Source organism: Daldinia decipiens, assembly GCF_022478715.1.
Source record: "Daldinia decipiens strain CBS 113046 unplaced genomic scaffold F4813scaffold_24, whole genome shotgun sequence".
Lineage (NCBI taxonomy): Eukaryota > Fungi > Ascomycota > Sordariomycetes > Xylariales > Hypoxylaceae > Daldinia > Daldinia decipiens.
In genome coordinates, this window is record NW_026054567.1 from 440,676 (window position 1) to 462,167 (window position 21,492).

At 48.2% G+C, this 21,492-nt stretch overlaps 7 protein-coding genes across 7 annotated transcripts; 2 read left to right on the top strand and 5 right to left on the bottom strand.

Annotated features, from left to right (window-relative positions):
• Positions 1-104: 104 nt before the first annotated feature.
• Positions 105-3,314, top strand: F4813DRAFT_364918 (uncharacterized protein). Its single transcript, XM_049243864.1, has one exon. The coding sequence runs from the start codon at positions 412-414 to the stop codon at positions 3,025-3,027; it is 2,616 nt and encodes an 871-aa protein (XP_049098247.1). The 5' UTR covers positions 105-411; the 3' UTR covers positions 3,028-3,314.
• A 54-nt stretch (positions 3,315-3,368) lies between these two features.
• On the bottom strand, positions 3,369-5,502 carry F4813DRAFT_140787 (MFS general substrate transporter). The gene has a single exon (XM_049238836.1). The coding sequence runs from the start codon at positions 5,356-5,358 to the stop codon at positions 3,709-3,711; it is 1,650 nt and encodes a 549-aa protein (XP_049098248.1). The 5' UTR covers positions 5,359-5,502; the 3' UTR covers positions 3,369-3,708.
• A 606-nt stretch (positions 5,503-6,108) lies between these two features.
• F4813DRAFT_381629 (uncharacterized protein) lies at positions 6,109-7,927 on the bottom strand (the record flags this gene model as incomplete). The annotated part of the gene is made up of 2 exons (XM_049245703.1): positions 6,109-7,483; positions 7,725-7,927. The coding sequence occupies 2 exons, from the start codon at positions 7,925-7,927 to the stop codon at positions 6,109-6,111; spliced, it is 1,578 nt and encodes a 525-aa protein (XP_049098249.1).
• Positions 7,928-10,742: 2,815 nt separating this feature from the next.
• On the bottom strand, positions 10,743-13,207 carry F4813DRAFT_140879 (uncharacterized protein). Its single transcript, XM_049238837.1, has 3 exons — positions 12,005-13,207; positions 11,159-11,931; positions 10,743-11,083 (listed from the first exon to the last, which is right to left on the bottom strand). Exons 1-2 carry the CDS (start codon positions 12,818-12,820, stop codon positions 11,191-11,193), a joined length of 1,557 nt encoding a protein of 518 aa, XP_049098250.1. The 5' UTR covers positions 12,821-13,207; the 3' UTR covers positions 10,743-11,083; positions 11,159-11,190.
• Positions 13,208-15,129: 1,922 nt separating this feature from the next.
• Positions 15,130-16,447, bottom strand: F4813DRAFT_140889 (uncharacterized protein). The gene is made up of 5 exons (XM_049238839.1): positions 16,040-16,447; positions 15,875-15,982; positions 15,703-15,821; positions 15,436-15,628; positions 15,130-15,380 (listed from the first exon to the last, which is right to left on the bottom strand). Exons 1-5 carry the CDS (start codon positions 16,362-16,364, stop codon positions 15,307-15,309), a joined length of 819 nt encoding a protein of 272 aa, XP_049098251.1. The 5' UTR covers positions 16,365-16,447; the 3' UTR covers positions 15,130-15,306.
• A 314-nt stretch (positions 16,448-16,761) lies between these two features.
• F4813DRAFT_140887 (carbohydrate esterase family 3 protein) lies at positions 16,762-18,510 on the bottom strand. The gene is made up of 2 exons (XM_049238838.1): positions 18,119-18,510; positions 16,762-18,049 (listed from the first exon to the last, which is right to left on the bottom strand). Exons 1-2 carry the CDS (start codon positions 18,225-18,227, stop codon positions 17,160-17,162), a joined length of 999 nt encoding a protein of 332 aa, XP_049098252.1. The 5' UTR covers positions 18,228-18,510; the 3' UTR covers positions 16,762-17,159.
• Positions 18,511-19,753: 1,243 nt separating this feature from the next.
• F4813DRAFT_397688 (uncharacterized protein) lies at positions 19,754-21,374 on the top strand (the record flags this gene model as incomplete). Its single annotated transcript, XM_049247964.1, has 3 exons — positions 19,754-20,245; positions 20,535-20,821; positions 20,955-21,374. 3 exons carry the CDS (start codon positions 19,754-19,756, stop codon positions 21,115-21,117), a joined length of 942 nt encoding a protein of 313 aa, XP_049098253.1. The 3' UTR covers positions 21,118-21,374.
• Positions 21,375-21,492: the final 118 nt, after the last annotated feature.

Sequence of the window (21,492 nt, forward strand, 5' to 3'; positions counted from 1 at the left end):
AATGGTTAGCGTTGACCTGGCAACGCATGTAAACAACGTAAGAACCGACACTCAGTGACCCGCATTCTTTTCAATCTCGCCCAACCATTTCGTTCATTTTGACATTTAGACCTGCCGATCTAATATACTGCCAACGCAACGTACGCATCAAAACAAACTCAAAGGACCCAGCAGCTCCGGAGGGTACATTCTTTAATTAAGAACCCTAGGTGCTATTCCTTATTCTTTCTCTCATTTTGAATGCCTCGACAAAAAACAAATCACAACTTCGAGATCTACGTCGATCCGTCTTGTCTGAGCACACCGATATATGAGGAGCATCCTCAAGAACTAAAAACAAACAGCAAACAAAACACTTCTACCCAGCACGAGGAGTCTATTACTGCTGACGAGGCAGGGAATGGGACGGAGATGACCAGTAATAACAGAGAAACGGAAGTCCGACCCAGCGTAGAGTCCGACCACAGCGAGATGGATGAGGAATATCTCGACAGGGCTGAAGGATCTGAACGGGGTGAATTTGAAAGCGAGGACAAGCACGAGGATGTGGAAGACGGTTCAATATTGAGCGACCAGACAGATGACGATGATACCCATGATCCAGCCCAAACAGATGATTCGTATCTTGGAGACCCCGAGTTTGCAGATTCTCACATTCATGCCGATGATGGCGGTGATACTAGTTCTCATCACGAAGCCACGGACGAAGATGTGTTTAGCGACAAGAGCCCACGAAGCTCTCTAGGGTCGTACGATGCCGTTTCTGAGTCCGACAAGGCACACAAGGACTTTGACAATATGACAACGGCGACTCGGTCACCTCGAGTTTCGGATATTTCACAATACGAGCGGGAATATGAGAAGGGGGATTTCATTCCTACCGTTAGAGGAACACCGCGCCCACCGTTTCGGACCCCATCGGATGTGCGAGCCATGCATATGTCCTCACCGCCATCTTCGGTCCTCGGGTCTCCTCGGTCTACAAAGAGGCAATTCCCTACGGTGTCTCGCCTAGGGACGCCCACAGCCTCCGCGCAGTATTCCCCGAAGAGGATGTCCACCCCGCCACGTTTTAAGGGACGCAAGGAGGCACCTCTCGTCCTACTCCACGTCACATTGTTACCGTTAAGGTGGGCATGGGGCAATCTACTTAACAATCTCGATATGGACGACGTGAGCGAGCAGGTAAAAACCCTCCAAGAATCGTGGAGGCTCCTGCAAGACCGAATTGGCGACACCGTTATCGAGAGAGGTATACTGCTAGGCCATCCTCAGAATGACTATGAGGTTCTCGAGGAGCGCCTGCTCGAAGCGCTAGAGTTGCCGTTCCGCCGACGAGCTCGGATCTTGGAATGCGGTCATTACCTCGGCCCTGCCAACGAGTCAACCCTGACCGAAGACGAGGAGAGCGAAGATGAGTGGAGTTCCCAACGATCTCGTGCTGGGGATAAGCGGCACTGGTGTGACACTTGCAAAAGCGAAATTCGCGGCGACTCTCTCGGGTCGGGTAAGATCTTTCGGGTCAAGGTCTACGCCAGCAACGGGCTGATGAGGGCTGGCGCCTGGGAAGCCTGCTGGAAAGAGATGGAGCGCGTAGACGTTGAACTGGAACCCATCGTAGAACCTGCTTTGCAAGAGGAGTTAGTCCATCTCGCCGCGACTCGCCAAGAGGCAGATATTGAAAAAGAGACTACACAGCATCAGAGGGAACGGGCCGATTTGGGCTCCCAATTCGGGGCCTCCTCGCCCCAGCCAGAGCCGTCGCGTGTTGGCACACCTATTTCTGCGGAGGAGCGGCTCCGGCGAGATGAAGAACGGCTTCGCGAGATATATGGGCATTCGCCGCCACCGCAACCTCGGGAGCCGTCGGTCCATCCAGGCCAGGACAAGGGGTCGTCGCATGTACCACCGCCGCCTACGTCCGATGAAGCCTATAAACAAAAGAAACCTCATCAGGCTGCCTACCAGAACGCGTCGCTCCCTGAGCTTTTACTTCAGTCTATGAGGGTTTTAATACAAGACCGCAGGAATGTTGTCATCGTCACCCTCAGCATTTTTGTGCTTATGCTTGCCTTCCGGAACGCTCCCACTCCGGCCGAGCCCGTCTACGAGCCAGTGATCCACCGGATGAGAGACGTCCCAATCGTGCGCCGCGCCCAGGCCGTCGATATACCTCAGGTTCCTACAATCCAGGCAAATTTCCCGACGACAGAATCGTTAGCTGCGCCATCAATTTGCGGCGAGCCTTCGACGACGCCTCAACAGCATGCGCCGTTAGCCGATCTTGTAGCGGTCATACCCGACCAAGAGCCACTGGGAGCAGTTCAGCACCAAGATACACAGGTTGCTGAATCCCCCATAGAGGCAGCATCGATAGAAAAGGAGCAATACGAATCCGAATTGAAACCTATCATCTCCGAAGAGCTTACTAGCGCGACGTCTACTCATTATACGACGCAGACTGAGCCTACGGTGGCCGAGATGGACTATCAAGGCGACCTGGAAGCCGTATCGCAGCAGGACATATCCGCCAGCGAGCCTGCAGCGGCTCCTGTGGATTACCAGGAGTCATCCGTGGCCGAAGAGCCTCAGCAAGAGACAACTCAAAGCGAAGCCGAACCAGTCGCGGCCATTTACGAAGAAGCTTTAGAAGTTGCAATTAAGCCCACGACAGCCCATGACAGCACGGCGACGGCGACAAGCATATCCACTGTCTATGAGCCGTGCAGCACATTTGCAGGCGCCTACGACCAGTTTATATATATGGCACTTAAGTCGGAGCAGACCGAAACTGTAACGGAGAAGAAAGTGGTTCGAGTCTTCCACACAGTCACAGAGACGGAGCTGGAGACGGCTACTGAAACTGTCAAGATGTCTGCTACTGACGTTTCAGCTGAGGCTACACCATCCGTTGCTACGGATGATGCTCTCCTCGATGATCTAACCCCAGTCATGCCATCAGGGTTAGAGGAGCCAACGGCGGCTGAAGTTGTGACCGAAGCTATGACCGAGGAAATCGATTTGTAATGTAGTAGATATTGAGGCTTATGTGGGCTACGAGCGAGGGACTTTATTTGCAACGAGTACATACGTAAGCGAACCGAACGGATCATGCCAGCGCTTCTGTTTCGCTCTTTTCTAATGTTATGATCATCGTTCTGCGTGGTGGGACAGGATAGCCTGACAGTCAAGATTGCGATAGATCGACGATACCAATGTAGCACGTATGACGAAGCGTCTCCGGACTGCAGAGTTCATGCTCCTACTTGTACATAATGCAGCACTTTGAATAGTTATGGAATATTATGAGAGGAATTAGTCATTAGTCGTATGCTTGTCTCCTAGGATGGCGCTGAGAAATTCGAGTATCTAGCCTATATAATGTTGAGAAAACAAAGAGATAACCTAGAGCGATTAGAGGAATGTCTTATGAAAGTCAATGCCTCTCATAAAGTCTAGTCTGTTCCGCAATACAAGCGTTATCATCTATGCCCCAACAGCACCTAAATCAAGAAACCACCTAGCTACCTGTTACGTCCGACCTATTAAAAGATTTGTGGTAGCAGTAGTGAACTCGGTAGGCGAGAAGAAATGACGCTTTGATACCATACTAAGCATCAGATAGTACATTAGGTAGGTAGGTAGCTTAGGTATCTAAGATAAATAATAGTTTGATATTCAGAACATGAAGCTCTCGGTGGGAATATGTTAGTGAACTAGCCCAAGATCGATCCTCTTCTCAACCTCGCGCCAATAGTCGAGGCGTTTCGTTTCCCTAAACTTCTTACCCCACTTGACCATCACTAGGAAGACGGAGCAGATAGCTAATCCGATGAAAGCTGCGCTGACGAAACAATTCTGGTATCCTAAGCGGTTGAGCCAGGGCGTGATTCCATACCCGATAGCGAAGCTCATCGTGTTACGAATGAGAATGCACGTAGTCAACGCATCGCCCGAGATATCTCGATACGTATCGATCAAGTACGAAACGCTGAGAGTAACGCCCATCGTGTTGGCGAACGCTGTAGTGCACATGGCGACGATAAGACCGAACCAGTGCACCTGGTGGGCGGCCCCGACACCCCAGAGGATAAGCGAAGCCGGGATCATCAGCGTCGAAACGGAGAAGAGCCAGAGTCGATGCTCAGGCTCCGAAACACCGTTGTTTCTACGCGCTAATCGAATGATGAAGCGATCCGAAAATACACCCGTGAAAGCCGCGGCGGCGGAAACTCCTACCATGCAGGAGAGATAACTCAGACCGACAAGGGACGGGCGGAAATTATAAGGTGGCCCACCTAGGATGATAGAACTCGTAGCGTTGAGAATATTAAAGTAGATGAGGTACGTGCCGTAGCTGAATCCCGAATAGAACACTACGGGCCACGACAAGAGTTTGAGAGATTGCCACGCGCGGTAGTGCATCATGAACGGCCGCGGCTGATCCACGATGGACAATCTTTGCCAGAACGTCTTCGTCTCAGCTGACGGCTGGCCCTCTGAAGAAGGAACCCGCCTAACGGCGCCGGGCGGATCCATCGAGGTCTCCTTGTTCTTCTCATCATCCGGGTTCGGCTCGAGTACTCCACGGCTAGACTCGGCGACGATGCCGATAGTACGTCGGTCGTAATTCGTCTCCTCCATGAAGAAGAATAGAAATAGCCAAGTGGCGCCGCAAAAGATGGCCTGAAAATAAAAAACCCACCGATAGCCAACCCCGTCATTGATGAAGCCACAGATGACGGGGGCGAAAAAGTTACTGCCAGTCAACGTGAATGCGTACCAACCCAAATACGTTCCCCTCTCGTGGGCGAAAAAGAGGTCCGCAATGCTAGTTTCAGGCAAAGCCTCGATAGGGACTGCAAAGAAGCCCGTCAGAACGCGATTCGCGATCCACTGGCTGTTGCCGCGCGCAAAAGGCCCCCAGACCGTGACGGCCGTGAGCGCGAGGAGAGAAACTAAGTACGTCAACCGCTTTCCAAACTGCAGCGCAAATGGCTGCCAAAAAAGCAGGCCCCAACCTAAGAGCAAGAACATATAGCCCGTCCCAGCATTAAGGTCCCCCTCGCTTACGGATAGGGCCGTGGAAAGAGGCACGAGTACTGAATAGACGACCGACAGCGCCATGCCGTTAAACCAGGTATACAGGAGAGCGCAAGTTAAGGCTAGGTACTTGCGTCGGGGAGCCCAGTTCAACGGGTCGTTTGGGTCTGCGGACGGGGTCGGCACGAGCACAATATCCCTCTGGTCCTCAGCATGTCGCGTCGCCATCGTGTGCTCAAGGTCGACCAGGTGGACCGTCCCGGGGACCAGCGACTCGTCGAAATCTCCGGGGTTCGAAGCCGCCGATGGAGCCATCTTGGGCTCGTCGGATTTACCGCGATGTCAATACCAGTAAAGCCGATACCAGTTAGGATGACCTGTCTACATAGACGGCTTTAAAGTCCCTCAGAAAGCGAATGAAATAGTGGATAGACGACTGCGAGTTTGGAGGGCTCACCTTCAAATACTTATAACACAAAAAATATAATAACACGGCAAATGAAGTCTTATGCTTATCCCCCCACACGCACGTTGACGCACTCCTAGTACCGAGCACGCCGATGAGAGGCGTGGGATTCCGTTGCATCGGCGGCCATTCACGTCTCAGAACCAAAAATGGGAAAAAGCAGCTATCTGAACCCCTGCCGATCTGCAGTAAGGCGTTGTAACCGGGCCGTCGATATGTCCTGTCGAGAAAGATAAGCACAACTGCCTGAGGGTGTCGCACGACATTCCATCTATGTTCTCTTTGTCAACTGATAAGAGCATCTGTCGACTAAATTCTCGGAGCATTTGATATTGCAATAAGCGGTATCGTTTTATAGCGTGGCTACCTAGAAGAGCCTTGTTGTTACCTCCTACGTGTAGAAACATGACGTTATGACCGAGTCAGTTGATACATCATGCACATGCGCCAATATGAACTAGTGCTACTAATAAGCTAATATCTAATAGCTAATAGGAGTTGATCTGCTTTATTCTGGATTTAATCGAGCTTGGATCTTAGATGAATTATAGCTAACATCTATGTCATCTTAAGAACTATTCGAGTCATCTTATTCCCAACTACCCCCCGAGGACTTCTTCAAAGGAATGATATCCCGGGTTCCTCTGTTTACATCTAGTACAGATGATAATTGTCTTCTCCGAGAGCTCTAGCAAGAAATCTTTCATAGATGTGACGTTACCCGAGTATGACCAAGCGTCGAGTAATCCACTAGGCGAATCCGACGACTCGGACGACTGTGCACCAACTTCCGATCTCAAGAAGACGACTTGGTGTCTGTTAACATTCCCCGTGCAGTTCACGGTGTGGTGGCCCAAAAGGCTAACCTGCAGGCTCTCCAGGCTAGAATACGTAGACATCTCTCGGAATATTGATGTCCAGGCGTTAGCACTCCCGGGGTCATTATCGAGCTCGTCGTCGCCCGGGAAAACCGTTACCCCTATCACGCACAAGCATAGCTTCCGTAGAGAACCGGCGAGGTGCTGAATAATTTTGGAGAGGGAATCGCTCGGTGCCGTCATATTTCCTAACTCCAGGTCCCGTAAATCGTGGAACGCCCGAGAAAGCGTCACGCGATTGAAGCTTGCAGACAGATCACCGTACATGTGCGACCCTTTGGCCTTCTCAACTTGCTTCCCGGTCGACAAGTCTATCAGTCGAGCAAGCCATTCTATTACCCCATCTAGCAGGAAGCTTTGTCCCTTGGATATCACCCGAAGACTAACCAAGTTAGATGTCTCCTCGAGCAGCGAGAATAGATAATGGGGTTGCCACTGCAGGAAAGCTAGAGACCCGTGCGCAAAGCTTCCCAGCGATATGTAAGTGAAGCTCACGGAGAGGTTGAGAGACCTCAGGCTTTGCAAAGTAGGCCTAAGGGATTCGAGAAGAGACCTCGGGAACACAAAAGCTGAGCTAGATAATCCCATGTCTTTTTTCTGTATGTCCACGTTGATGGCCTCCAGCCGCTTTCCGCTCCTCGCGACGGCCAACAGAGCAGCCGAGAATACCACGTCGGCGAATTGATCTTGCGAGTGAAGGTGCGGCTTGTCGCTAAGGAAATCTACCCCTGTCTGCCGGCGAATCTCGGCAGTCCCGTAGCTGACAAGCCACTGTCTTAATCCGGGGCGGAAATGTCCTCTCGCGGCATTGGCATCCCGCAAGCTAAGTTCTACCACGTTTGCCAAATTGTCTAGAGCTTCGCCAAGCAACAGCTGCAACCGCCCGCTACTGACTAGCCAGTTCTGCTCTGCGGCAAGCTCCTCTAGTTTATAAGGCTCGATTCCGTTCTTTACTCGGGGATTATCAGCATTGCCATTTCGATGCCCAACGCTTGGCAAGGCATCGCTGCTGTATAGTCGATCAAGCCCGATAGTCAGCCTTGACAAGCACCTTGACAGATGAGAGTGCTTCGATATATTCAATAGACATCTCAGGCTATCTGCGTATGCCAACAGCTGTCAGCAAGGTGTACGAAAACATATAGAAAGGGTTATATAGGGTGCCGTAAAGGACAAAGAGGATCGTAGTCCCTTATTATCTCCTCCGGAGACTACGTGCCAAATTACCTAAGGTAGGCGTGCAACACGTACTACAGCATGGTTAATTATGATATCAGATAGGCTTAACAAATGTACATAAGTTCGTATAGGACCACTAGGTATTCCTAGGTGCTCACCATTCATTAACCATAAAACGTCTATCAGAAAAGAATTCGACCGAGAAGGTTTCGAACAGGAACGTCTCGACACGACGACATGTCAAACGCAGGCTGAACAGGTCGTCTAGGGAAAGATACGACGCAGTATGCACGACCAGCTCGCATGGAAGATATAAAAGCGGAGATCCGGATAGGTCGTACTTGACCTGCGTATCATTCATATCTGTGAGGACTCCGAGTTGGGCCGGCTCACCAAACCACCCAATCTTGATTTTATCAGCCAATTTTGGATAATAGATATGCTCGATGCTGGACGAAGAAAATACGATAATACAATAATACAAGGGTCAGATAATGGAAACATGTGCAGGCAAGACTTACATCTCCCATGTACTCTCTTCCACGCCCTAGGCTCGAGTGTTGGTCGATATTAGGGCCCTCGTTTCTTAACCATACATCTTAAAGGGCCATTTAAGGTATAAAATCTAAGAAATTACGTACGGTGTTGGTCCCTACCTACCTGGGATGTAAGCTCACCGTTACTTGCCGACTTCATTAGTAATTTCAACATACGCAACTTCCATGTGAGAGATATATATCGGCTCATCCACTTCGGGATGTGGAATATCCAACACTGATTTACTTAACTATGCACCCATTAGGTTGGTGTCTGATGTATTTGCTCTCATAAGACGTTTTAATAGGCAGGTACAGGTAATATACCAATCTATATACATTCTGGCAGCTTGACACCGAGGTCGGTATATTCATTATGTCCGCAGACGTACGTTGACCTAATGTTCTATTCATATATTCTAAGGTGCATATCTCTTATGATAGCTACCCGGGGGGGGATCTAGAGATATGTACCGAACCCGTAGAAACGTTTCCCTGATTGCCTTGCTGTCGTTTGTGCAAAATCCCTCTTTCTTTTCATATATAGTGCATTACGAATGCCTAAACCATACCCTATTTGATCAATACGAAGACCAACCTTCAACGTAAAAATCCCCCTTATTGGCCATTAGAAAAAGCAGGCGGACCAACGCCCATAATCCTAACGTGGCTAACAAGTCAGCCTACCACGCGACCCGTGGCGGCGGTTCGGCCGAAAGGATTTTCTCAGAACACATAAAACCTTGTCTGTTGGGTAGCATTATCAAAATTCTAGGTGAGCCGAGTAAATCATCTTATAGACAGGATTCGACTGATGTCGCATCTCCTACCTCCACCTAATCACCCTAGTCGTGCCGAGCCACGTCTAGGTCCTGTATACCTACCTGGTTTCTCCCTTCCAGATCACAACTAATATATAGATACAGGAGCTGGCGAGATCTTGGTGCATGCACGTGCGTAATAGATAGGACGCATGTCAAGCCATCCCTAAACTCCACCTACCAGGCCTAAGCCTAGTTACCCAGGATATACCCTTGCGAGAGAGGAGCGCATCGCGACATGGGTCGCAGATCTGCATGCTGCTACCACATACCAGGCTCTGTCAACCTCCGGTTCATTCCCTTTTCGAGATGGACGGATCGAAGCATGTTAACTGCATCTTATTAACCAAGCACTTTTTAGCCTTGCTCTTGGTTGTTCTCTTGGTTGTTCATATGTCATTAATTATACTTACATACTATCACTCAGAAATTTGTCAGCACGAAAGGACATTGTAAGCCGCTGAGATTCGGTATAGTATCGGGGTAATAGCTATGGCATCCACGAACTCCAGTAATTTTAAACGTATAGTAAAAATCCACTAAACGTATAGCACATTTACTTTTACGTGAAATAGTTCGATATACTATTACCTATTTAATTTGTATTAAGATTAGTATTGTTTTTTAATAAATTTGTAGTTTTATCTAATTGTATTGTAATATTTATATTTAATTAAATATAAAATTTAAATAAATAAAAATTAATATATTTATAATTAAATTTAATACGTATATATAAGTTATAGGCTTATATATTTAATTAAGGTAATAATATAGAGGTTAAGGCTATTAATTTAATTGGTTATATTAATTTGGCTATTAATTTTGCTATTTTGTAGGTTGTTAAGAAAGGATAATAGGCGCCTGTTACCGTTGAATTATAGGCTATTGGAGTTGTTAAGGTTGTTGGGAAGGCTTTCGAGATTATTGTTGATAGCCTTGTAAGTTTTATAACTCGTGGAAGTTGAATGCGATATTAGGCTTTGCTAGTGCTAGCGTTAGAGATGAAGGAATTGTATATTATTGTGTATATTATTATTAAGGTAGTTATGTTAGGGCTGTTATTAAGGCTGTTATTTGTTAACTTATCGAAAAGGTGGTGATAGTTTTAATTTAAATTTTATATTTAATTAAATATAGATATTATAATATAATTAAATAAAATTACGAATTTGTTAAAGAGCGATGTTAATCTTAATATAAATTAGGTGGGTGGTGGTATATTGAGTTATTTTACGTGAAAGTGGATATGTTATACGTTTAATGGATTTTTACTATACGTTTAAAGTTACTAACGAACTCGGAGAATTTAATTATGATTAACCTAGTAACTAACAAATACGGATGAAGTTTGATGTCACTAAATCCCGTAACTAGGCCGCATTTTCCCGAAACTAGAAATCCCAGAGGTCCGCAAGATAGGGTTGAGATCGAGAAGTTGATCATAAAGATTGAAAGAGATCCTTAGGACCTTTATTCACGAGTCTTCGGACTAACAACAAGCCCCCGTCGTCATAAGAAGTAGCTGGGCTCGAGTAGTCCGTCGACGTAAAAAGATCCGCCCGGCGTCGTAGTTAATAGTTAATGTAGCTAGACATTGCCGCTGTGCGCGGAATACGCGTTATAATACCCTTATGACGAATAATTTAAACAAGGCCTTATGGTAGGTATAAACTGGTTGGTGGTTACCTAAAATACGTATGCTATATAGGTAGTCAATCTGTGCTGAATGGAAGAGATCTGGATCAGTCGTTTCCTCATTTTTTTTTTAGCTCTTGTCTTGTCGACATAGAAGTTTAAGTACCTATACCTAGGGTATTCGAGTCAAATTCTAGGTATCGCTCATCAGGTCTATAGGACTACTGGGGGTTCAAGACATCGACATCGACAGCCGGGAAATATCGATACCAGGCATAACGGAACTTTAGACGCACAGCGGCGAGCTAGATGGTGACAATATTAGCTGGGGTTTAGTCCCAAGCCACGCCCTTGGTATTGATAATGTTGGGTTTAGTTCTTATACATAGGTACGCATCCCTAACTGATCGATCTGTCTTTTGTCCGAAATCCTCGTATGTTTCCGTATGTTTCCGTGCCAACGCACGCACTCTCGCTACAAATGCAAGATATACGCGAGTAAGCTATAGCAAATACCGTTATGTATCCTTAACGCACGCTGTCTATGTCCGTCCAATTTCCACCCCCCAAAACGTTGATAAAGACTAAGAAAACGATGTACCCTCTCTCTCGTATAGAACGAGACCGGACTAACTACCGGGATCCGGATACGAAGACATCATGTTCGGGTACGGCGCAATTGATGCGCAATCGGGACAGACGCGTTCTGACGTGCAGCGATTATGTTTGTCGCAGTGCCATTCCGCGCTGGGCTTGCAGACGCGGCACTCCTGGCAATGGTCCCAGAGATCGGTCACCACCCAGCCGCCTCGACAAAAACTATACCAGTAGCCGTAGAAGTCGTTCTGGTTACAGTTACCTAGCGCGCCGCGGAGCAGCTCGAATTCCAGGCGCTCGCGCTCCTCGCGACTCTTCTTCCTCTTACCTCCGCGGGTCCGCTTCCAACTATCCTCCCACTTCTTGAACGGCTCCGCATATTCCTTGATGGTCGCCCACGACGTGTCGTCGTACAACAGTATGTCTATTATCAGATCTACATCCAGCTCCTCGACGTTCGGTTGGTTACAGAGCCAAGTGGCAAAGCATGCATTGGCACCGCAGGGTTTCGGGAACGTAGACGGCGGGCCGAAGAATTGCGTCAGGTCCGCAAAGGGGTTCGCACACGCGTCGCCGCACGAGCAGGTCGGAGTGCAACCAAGTCCATGCTTACTGCAGACGCAAAACACGCAGGCCTTCTTGTCTCCGCGTCCCGTCTTACAGGAGCACTTTTTAATTCGTTGGCCGCCTCTGGATGACGCATCGATCGGCGGCGTGGGAACCGACTGTATGGACGATATAGACCCGTTCGGCGGATTGGGATTCGTGTAAACCTACAAGGCGTGCGTTAGCATTCTATAATCCCTATATAGGCCCCTGAGTAATTTTTTTATTGCTGCTCCTTACATCTGTCGACTCGTCTGCCGTCTCTCCTTGCGCATCCTCTTCCTCGTCGTCATCCTCCTGCATGACATCGTCGGGAGTATGACCATTTCCGTTCTGGGTTGCAGAAGTCGATAGAGGAGCCGGGCTTGCTAGATGGGCCGGGTTAAAGTGGGGATTCAAGGTAGGAGCATCCGAATAGGAATTGGTGCTGGCATGATACGACGTGGCATGCCCTGTGAGTTGGGAAGTGTACGGCTCCCCGTACTGTGATGGATGCTGTGGTATTGTGGACGTCGGGGGGTTAGTACGTTGTTGCTGGTTATAGTTCGCGATATGGTGATTTGTCGGTACGGGCGAATACGTTCCACCCGCGGCCGTCTGCGGTGACTGTCCCTGTAAGAGCGTCTGCGTCTGTGCTTGTGCTTGTGCTTGTGCCTGTGTCTCGGCGAAGTTCCCATTCCGAATTTCATTAAAGTGTGTAGCATGAGACGTCATGTGGCCGTTCGTAGACGGTTGAGAGTAGTGAGCCGCGAAGGTGTTAGCCTGCTGTTGGGGGCTGTACGGACCGGCACTGTAGCCTGTTGACGAGGTCTGGTACGCTCCGCCGTATCCGCCAGCCGAATTCGTCACCGCACCAGGAGAGTAGGGGTTATAGGCAGCGGTCTGGCGTGCGGCGGGTTGGAGGGGATAGCCGCCATTCTCATAGCCCGTGGGCGAGTACACGTTGATACCCTGAATTGGGTGATGTCGCAGGGCGGGAGCCGTGGTCTGCGGGTTGCCGTTGACGGAATCTCGCGACGTGTTGGATCGCTGTCGCTTGGCCGGTGGATACGACATTGCATTTTCGCTCGAACCTCTCCCCCTGCGTTCCTGTCGTCTTTCCCTCGCACAGTCGCACCAGAGGGAACAGAGGAGGAAAGGGAGGTAGGATAATGCACAGCCGAGTCAAGTTTGGTCTGGTCTGGTCTGGTCTGATAGGGCAGAGCGGCAAGGCGGCAAAAGGACAAGGCGGCACGGGATTTGTAACGCAAGACCAAATTGAAGACTTGGAACTCCGAATGCCCGAAGTACCTAGGTAGATAAAGAGATAAACTTCTTAGGCAAAGGAAAGTGGTAGTAAGTACTTCTATTATTCTGTAGTTCTTACTTGGTTTCGCAGATAAGTTGAGGTTATTAGTTTAGTTCAGATATTCAGGGTTCAGGCCAGAAATTCTTTGACGTCTGGATCGGCCAAAATTCCGCGTCTCTACTGTGGCGCATGGCCCGAGGAACGCGTTAGCAGTATTGTACCTGTCGTCCCTTACTAGCGGCCATTTAGCGGCTTACGTACCTACCCGCTTACCCATCTAACCTAGGTATGTACATACAGTCTTTATCACATCTTAAGTACATGTACTGTACCAATGGAGCTGTAGGATGCAATTGTGGCTGCCATTGGGTACTTTACCTCTATTTCACGGAATTCTTGGCCACATGCACACAATTGAAGTACCTCAGGTAGGTACCTACCTAGGTATGTAAGATATCCGGCAATACACAGCGCTCAGGGGCTAAGTCGCCGGCTACATCTAGTGTATCATGCACGGTCCCAATATCTCTAGCCATTCACATGTCACATGTATCCTTCAAAAAGCATAAAAGGAGGTAAGAATCAGCAAGAACTACCTAACCTACATTGCTAATAAATTCCGCAATGCAAACCCTCGAAACTTTGTCTTTAAATTCAACTTTAAATTTTGACATCGTTGGCTACATGTATCAGCAATCAGCAAACCACAGGTCTAGAATGTCGAGTTATTCTTAGTACTGCTTCAGATTCATGCATACATATGTAGGTAGGTAGGTAGTAATACATTTAAGATGATGTCTCTCTCCAAGTAGCACTATAATATGACATCGTCACGGCGTTAGGTTTTTCTCTTTAACCCCCCAACCCCTTTATTAACTAGTAGGTGTTGATAGTTGCTCGAATTGCTCGTGATCTATAGTCGCTGTACATTAAAGCTTCATAGCATAATTAATTCAAGGTTGACAAATGCAAAAATGAGCTACGTGCGGTTCTTGATCGAGACAAAGCTTTGCTTGTACATGCTGTCTTCCCGGGGAAATTTTCCATAGTCTAACGAGTATTGTCAGAGTATCTAAGAATACTTTGTACTATGTTTGGAAACGGAACAGCTAGTCTCTTTTGTCATTGTAGAGTTCGAAGAGTGCTTTGTTCTCCTGGTACTTTACTGCAATGCTTCGATTGTCATACATACTTACCTGCTGTGCTGTGAGCTACGTAGGCGAGGCTGAATCTCTCAGTACAGCTCGCAGTCAGCTAAGTGGCGAGAAAAACATGAGAACAAAAATTAAAAGGTCGCAACAAGAGCCAGCTAAAAGGACAGGGATAACTATAAGAGACATAGAAAGCCGCTTAGTATCCTAGTTGAATGAAATCTAATAACTACCAAATTAGTTAAACTGGGCTGCAAAGGTGAAATGCTGCAGTGCACAATGTCTTTGTGAGATATCAAGGTTATTGCTAAAGAAACCCAATGTTTATAACGGCATACGCGCCGGTAGATTGTATTCGCAGCCAGATTTCTAGTCATTAGAAAGTTTTCCATTTGCTATTAAGTTTCTACACAATCTTTCAGCTCTCTGTAAAGACCACCTGCCGTTAACAAGCTGTACCCAGATATTTCCCCTATTCATCCATACTTGAAGTCAGTCAAGATGTGCGAGAGTACCGTAGAAGACTATAGAAGGTGCAAGAACCCGGTGCATAGTCGCCATACTAGATCAGTGGTGAAGAAGTGTCTGGCTGCAAAACTCGGCTTGCAGGGTCAAGGCTACCATCCTACACGCATTACTAACAGCATCATGACAAAGAGCGGCCACCCGATCTCCCCGGTCATCGACGAAACCTGCCCCGTGTGCTACCCCGAGGAGGCCGCTAAAGAACAAGAGCAGAGGAAGAAATAAGTTGAGATGCTCGTCGTTGAAGAGGAGAAGCGGGCGGAGGGAGAGTTTGCGATACACATGGATGTGTGCATCCGAAATATGTCTAATTATGTGGTTTAGAGGCCAACGTTCACACAGGCGATTTGCATAGGTAATTCGTGTAGGCAACTTGCGTAGGCAGATAATTATTGTACACCTTTAAAGATCGCTAAATAGCTCAAGCGTAGCAAGCAATTTGCCATATATGCCATATATCTAATAACCTTTACGGTTTCTTTTGACACTCATAATGCAGATAATAATTTGACAGCTATCCTGGGATCCTACGCCTAACTCCAACCGCTCATCATCGCTTATACGAAACAAAAAAAAAATCAGTATATTAGCTGGTCATCATATGCTCGCACGCTCTCTAGATATGACTTGACATCGCTCCAATCCCGGCACACTTTTTTAACGATTAGTATCCGATACGGAATGTGATGAAATGCATTGGGGCTTACCGTGCTTAGAGTCCCAACCGTCGGAACCCCCATTGTGGTCCGGAAATGTCGTCTCGAGACCTTCCAAGGCCATGTCAGAACTGCACATGATGGCTTGTCTCATGTAGTCGAAGCAGTGGATCATATGCCAGTGATGGTCGCCTGGTACTTCGTGACCCGAGGTTAAGCCCGAGTACGTCTGGACAATGGCAAACTGTTGTTGATAGATAGTTAGATTTTGATACTACCGATTTTCCAGGGGCGTGGACGAGTTAGCAGGCAACTTACGAGACAGTGCAATTGATGCGTCGCCGACGTCGTAAAGACGGTCTTATCCGGCCACTCAATGGGTGTTGGAAGATCATGGTACTTTTGCGTATCATTCACCCATACGAACCCCATACCCTCTATCCGATGGTTAGCAGAATTCCCGGAATATGGAATCGTCGCGAATACTTACTTGGCATCAGATCATTCCACCTCTGTAATACCTTATCCGTGAAAAACTCTGCCGTGTTATTCGGCGCGTACGATTCATCTCTCTCAAACGTCGTGATTCTTTGAGAAACTAGAGTCTGTTAGATTTGGTCAAGAGGCTATCAGCTGGTAACCGAGTCAAGCTTACATCTAGGGCCAACTCCTGTTAGGTCTTGGCCGAACTGCCACGGGTTGACTTCTTTTTCTTCCGCTGCCGGCCGGCGCGACTGGTCTCGAATTAAGAGCGCCAGTATAATCAGCAGTAAGCCCGTATCGATGACCCATCTCGCCGATTTAAAGGCAGTGACGAATCTGCTTAGCCTCCCCGCCCGCGTCGTCGGCCTGTTTAGCTCTACGTCGTGCCACCGCTTCTCATCACCCATCAGAGAATCCTCGACTTCGGTGCTGGACCTCGAGTCATCGCGATCGTCCACGGGACGTAAGTTTGCGTATTTGGCCTTTTGAGATTCCATCGTGATCTACACGGGGGAATCGATTATTTACAGGTTTTATTAGTAGGGTCGGTCGAAGCCAAGAGGTATGAGAAAAGAAAGTTGTAGATCGTGGAGATCAGTACAAGATGTTGGTTTTATGGGATAGCGAACGATCGAAACTATATGGAAATTCGCGTATGTAACCCTATAGCACATATATCATAACTGGTGGGTATTGTAACCCTTGTTGTTTCGGCCAAGTCTGAGACGCTCCAGAGGGACAGGGAGTCGTATTAGCGTCCGTTCGAGATTTATCGGCCTCGATAACTCGGTGAGAATTTAGTTTGCTGAAATGGTTATTCATATTGAAAATACATGTAATTATGAACAACAATTAGGTAGGCACCTGTGCATCAACTCGATGAACAGCAAAGCGAGATTTTAATATCATGATGGAAGATAATCGTAAAAAAGCTGGATTTATGTAAGTGTGAACTAGGTACCTTAGTATCTACCTAAGGTACTCTACATACATAATTACTATGATAGGTACCTATAATGTGGGTTAGGAGTTACGTTTCAAGATCCTAGTCTCCCTCTAGCAACGCGACGTCGCGATTTCAATCATCTTTAGTCTCGTTACAGAGACGGTGCCTAGCCGATCCAAGTTGCGGGGTGTTCGGAGATTGAAGCATCTCTTCGAGCTACGTCGTTAAATGAGCACCACCGTTAAATTATGATATACCGACTAACGCGATATAGGTGATCAATCCACACCGCATTAAATCGTATACGAAGTGCTCGGGATTGGCTACGGGTTTCAACGATGGACTCCTATATAGCCGTTGCGGCACGTGTTGCATTGATTTTGGTGCTTGTAGAAGTTGGGGGTGGGAGTTCTGGAGTCGCCGTAGTCTCTCCGGCTCGTCCTACGTCTCCGTCCTTTTCGAGCCCGTTTTCGACCGGCCATCGGAGATAACCTTTCCTGTCTGCCTCCCGGATGCTCTCCGTGAAGATTCGGCCCATCAGGTCATATCCATAGTCCGTCGGGTGCGTACCGTCCGGTCCAATGTCTGCAGCCTGAGGTCGGTCGGGGAAGCCTTCGCTGGGATGCATCTCGGCCAGCAAAACGGGCTTCGAATCAAACTTCTCGAGGACATCTCGGTACTGCTTATTGACATCAAGGATTTTAGGCTCGCAACCGGGAACTGTGTTGGTCAAGCAGGTGCTGAATATGACGGTAGCCCGCGCTGACGCATTTAATAGGTAGTTGATGAAATCTTCCATATGCGCGCCGGCCTTATCAACGTCTCGATTTTGTAGAATATTATTTGTTCCCACCTGTATGAGAAATAAGTTGGGCTGCAGCTGGGGTACTATATGCGTGGCATGCTCGTGAATCTGGCTGACGCGGTTGCCGCCATACGCTTCGAGATCATTATCAAGCATGTCGCCGAAGCGCTGGGAGCCGACCATATTGACAGGGACGCCAAGATCGACTAATTCGTCGCGCATCGTCTTGCGAAAGCCGACATCGCCGGTCGAGAATTCACCTCGAACTAGAGAAGCGCCGAGCGACATGATACGCAAGGGCGTGCCGTCGGCGATGCTGCTGGAATTATTCGGCTTCCAATTGCCGGTGGCCGTAGTGTTAATATCGCTTGGTTGCTGATCATCATCGCTGGTATCTGCCTTGGGTCGAAGTATGCGCGTGGCACCGAGAGCTGAGATGGAAAGGAGAAGTTAGATGATAGGACAGGTAGGCATTTGGTCCTGCGGATAATAGAACTCACCGATCAATACGGCAGATATAATAACTATCAAGGTCAAAGTGAAGATGGCTCTCTTGGTGCGAAAGAAGGAGAGGCGCGATGACCAGGACCTCTTTTCGTCGTTGGCCATAATGAACGAGACCAATATTTACGTAGACGCAAAGACATTGAGAAATCAAGAAGAAAGCATAGACTAGTGTTTGTTAATATTATGACTTTCTATTTTTCTATTGCTGACGCTGAGCCGATGCCTCGACATAGCCCCGCGGTAACTATTAAGGTACATTCATTCCTTGGAATGACCTCTTGATCGGCACCGAGTGCCCAGACTGCCCAGATAAAAATCGGTGCCGTTTACCGGTAAGCTGCATATCGGATCGGCATCGGTTATATACACGAAGATGTACCACAATGAAGATAAAAAAGGCTCGGAAGATAGCTGCTCGAAATCTATCAATCAATCAGAATTCTCCAAATCTCGGCCGTGAATGATTTCCACTAATCCCAAGTCAACCCTTAGCTGTATCAAGGGATACAGGCGACCTAGATAAACTTTGCACTGTTACATTGCTTGGAACATTGCTCGCCGCCTATCCAATCAATGTGTCCGGAGGTTGGAATAGCTGCCCGATTTGGATGAATATGGAAGGGTAGTTACTAAGAGAAGATTGAATGTCGAACGTCTGACCTGTAGTGTCCTAGTGAATGAATTGAACGTTCGAGGCAGACATTACACAAGCGTCTAGCTTCCTAGTAGAGAATTGCTATTACGTCTTCTCAATCACATCCATACTCTCTCTCATTGACAGAGGCACGACATAACTAACCCATGAATGCATAAAAATGACATCGGTCAATTATGAATAGGACGTCTGTGATGCTTCATCTATGCAGCAGCTATTCCGCGGGAGACTGTAATACTTACCTATATGGATGTAAACTACCCTTTTCAACTCCATTACCATTGCCTCAACCATACATGTATAGTAATACGGGGGAAACCGTCGCAATTATAGCTTCGCGGATATTCATAACATGATGAATCATGAGAAAAGTCCGATACGGCAAGCTTAATTAAAGCAAAGAGGATATATTTGAAAATACTCCGCTGCTCAACTTTGGAACGACTAGTATAACACGAGAGTAAAACCTTAGGTATGTTGGACCAGTGGACCGTAGTAGGCGCAAAGGTAAACACCTCATAGGCAGGTATATTGCCGGTAAACTTGGGCGTCACCAGAACTCAGAATAACGACTAATATTGTCGTTCACGAAAGGATGGACTACAAGAATTTGGTGTACGACAATGTCATTCGCAAATTAGCGCATAGCGGAAGAGTTCGGGATTTCGCTCAAAGCAGGAGGGCTTTAGCTACGAGCAAGTGGACGATAGATACTCGGACCTATTGGCACACGAGAGACCTGCTTGATGTTAGCGACTGATACGAATGTTTCGAGGACAGCAGCGAGACTTATCCCTAAAGCAGGGGGTTGTCCTCTACCCGTCGAGTAGAGGACAACCTAGGACTACCCTCCATATTGGCCTGTCCTTACCAGCATCCAAAAAAAGATTTCCACACTGAAACTTCCCGTACCGACACTGCCCGCTTTAGTGAGCAGACCCGGACAAGCGCTAAGCTTTGACTCCAACACGAGATGGGTCCCGGTTTTGCCCCCTATAGCGAGTGGCATTTGACGGATTGTAGAATCATGTGTGCCTCGCAACAGTTCCACAGAACCTACTTCCCACACGATCCCATACCATCATTGACAAAGTCCACTGCTGAAACCGGCAGGTTACATCAACCTCGCACACCAATCTTGATCTCAAGAAGTGCTCTTTCTGTTGAACGCATTGCCAACGCGGACTGGTTTTTGATTCCTCCCCGACGAGCTCTAACAAGCAGCAAGGGGGGCATTTCCGCACGACCAAAAGACATCCATAAAAGTCGCGCTATCATCTCTCCTCAGTCCATGTCTGGCAGAGGCGAGGGATACTCATCAACCGCCGCGAGAGCAGCTGACGAATACGTTTGGCGTCCCCTATCGTCGTGGGACAAGACCCACGGGAAGAGGTTAATGCGCCTGATCTCACCTCATAAAATGACGCATCAATGGCTGCTGCCGCGATGCGGTGCTGAGAGTTGGGTAGGGCTAGAGCAGGTGGAGTGGATGGATTCGTGACGGCTCAAACAAGGTCGGGTTTCACACCAACAACTGCAGATGATCAGACTGCGACCAGAGGGGATAAGGTACCCGGAGTGTATGACATGGCGGTAAAGATATCGAAGGGCTCAGGGAAACTTTCTGTCGTAGCCGCGCGGCCGTCGCTCACTTAGCTTAGTGATTCCGGCGAACGATACCGGCGAGAAGATGAAATTATCCCGGATTTTCGACTGTATGTAGCCAGCGTCACGTTCTTCCTTATCACCCTCAGCGGCACATAGCCGACCCAAGAAAGTCAATGCTACATCTGGCCAACAGCAGCAAGCTGTCAAGGAACCCATCTTCCGTCGTATCCGGCCCGCACAAGCATCACCAGCACGGTGACGTAGATCAGAGTATAAATTCCAGCGGCGCAGAGCTGACGAGCGACTCCGGGCCAGGAGTTCTTGATACGACTCATAGCAAAGGCACTTCGCGCGCCCGAAGGCGACTGGAGTATCTAACCACCACCCTTCCGCCCCTCGAAGTCCCGATCAGCCAAATCTACTTTTCAGCAGGGTAAGACTTTCACAGTGCGACGAGAAGCTTATAAAGCGGAGTCTAGAAGGTTATAAGCGCAAGACTCGGAACCAAAAGGTAGTTAGGGTTAAGTTCCGAGACACCATTCCCTAGCAGTTGATCCGTTAGCCAGGCACGACTGGCTACCTTCGCACGACGATCCTCACGCGGCAATGCTCATCGGGGCAGACCTCGAGCAGCGACGTATCGTACGAGGTGTTCTTGGATTCAACCGAGGGGTCGCGAAGACATTCCTTGCGGAAAATGAGAATCGGAGGACTGTAAGGGAGGCATAGTGCGAGGTTTGTACGTGCTCAATCTACTCCGCGCTGGAAGAAGATACGAGCGAAAGAGCTCTAACTCGAGGGAGATAAAATGTGATAGAGTGATGCAGCCTGTATCTCGGGTTGGATATCAGCAGTAGACTCGTCTCCGATAAAGGATAGATGGAAGTTGGTGATGGATGCTGTAGGAGAATGATGATTGGTGGAAGTAAAAGAAAGTAAATAAAGTGTAGGACGCGAGGATTTAAAAGACCGCGTCGTGCCATCTGAGCGCGCTTGGTACAATGTCATCTGACCCCGCCGTGGAAGTACAGATGTATTTAAAGTACACCCTGTACCTATGTAGGTAGGTAGGTATGTACGGGCCTCGGGCACTGCATGTAGGTA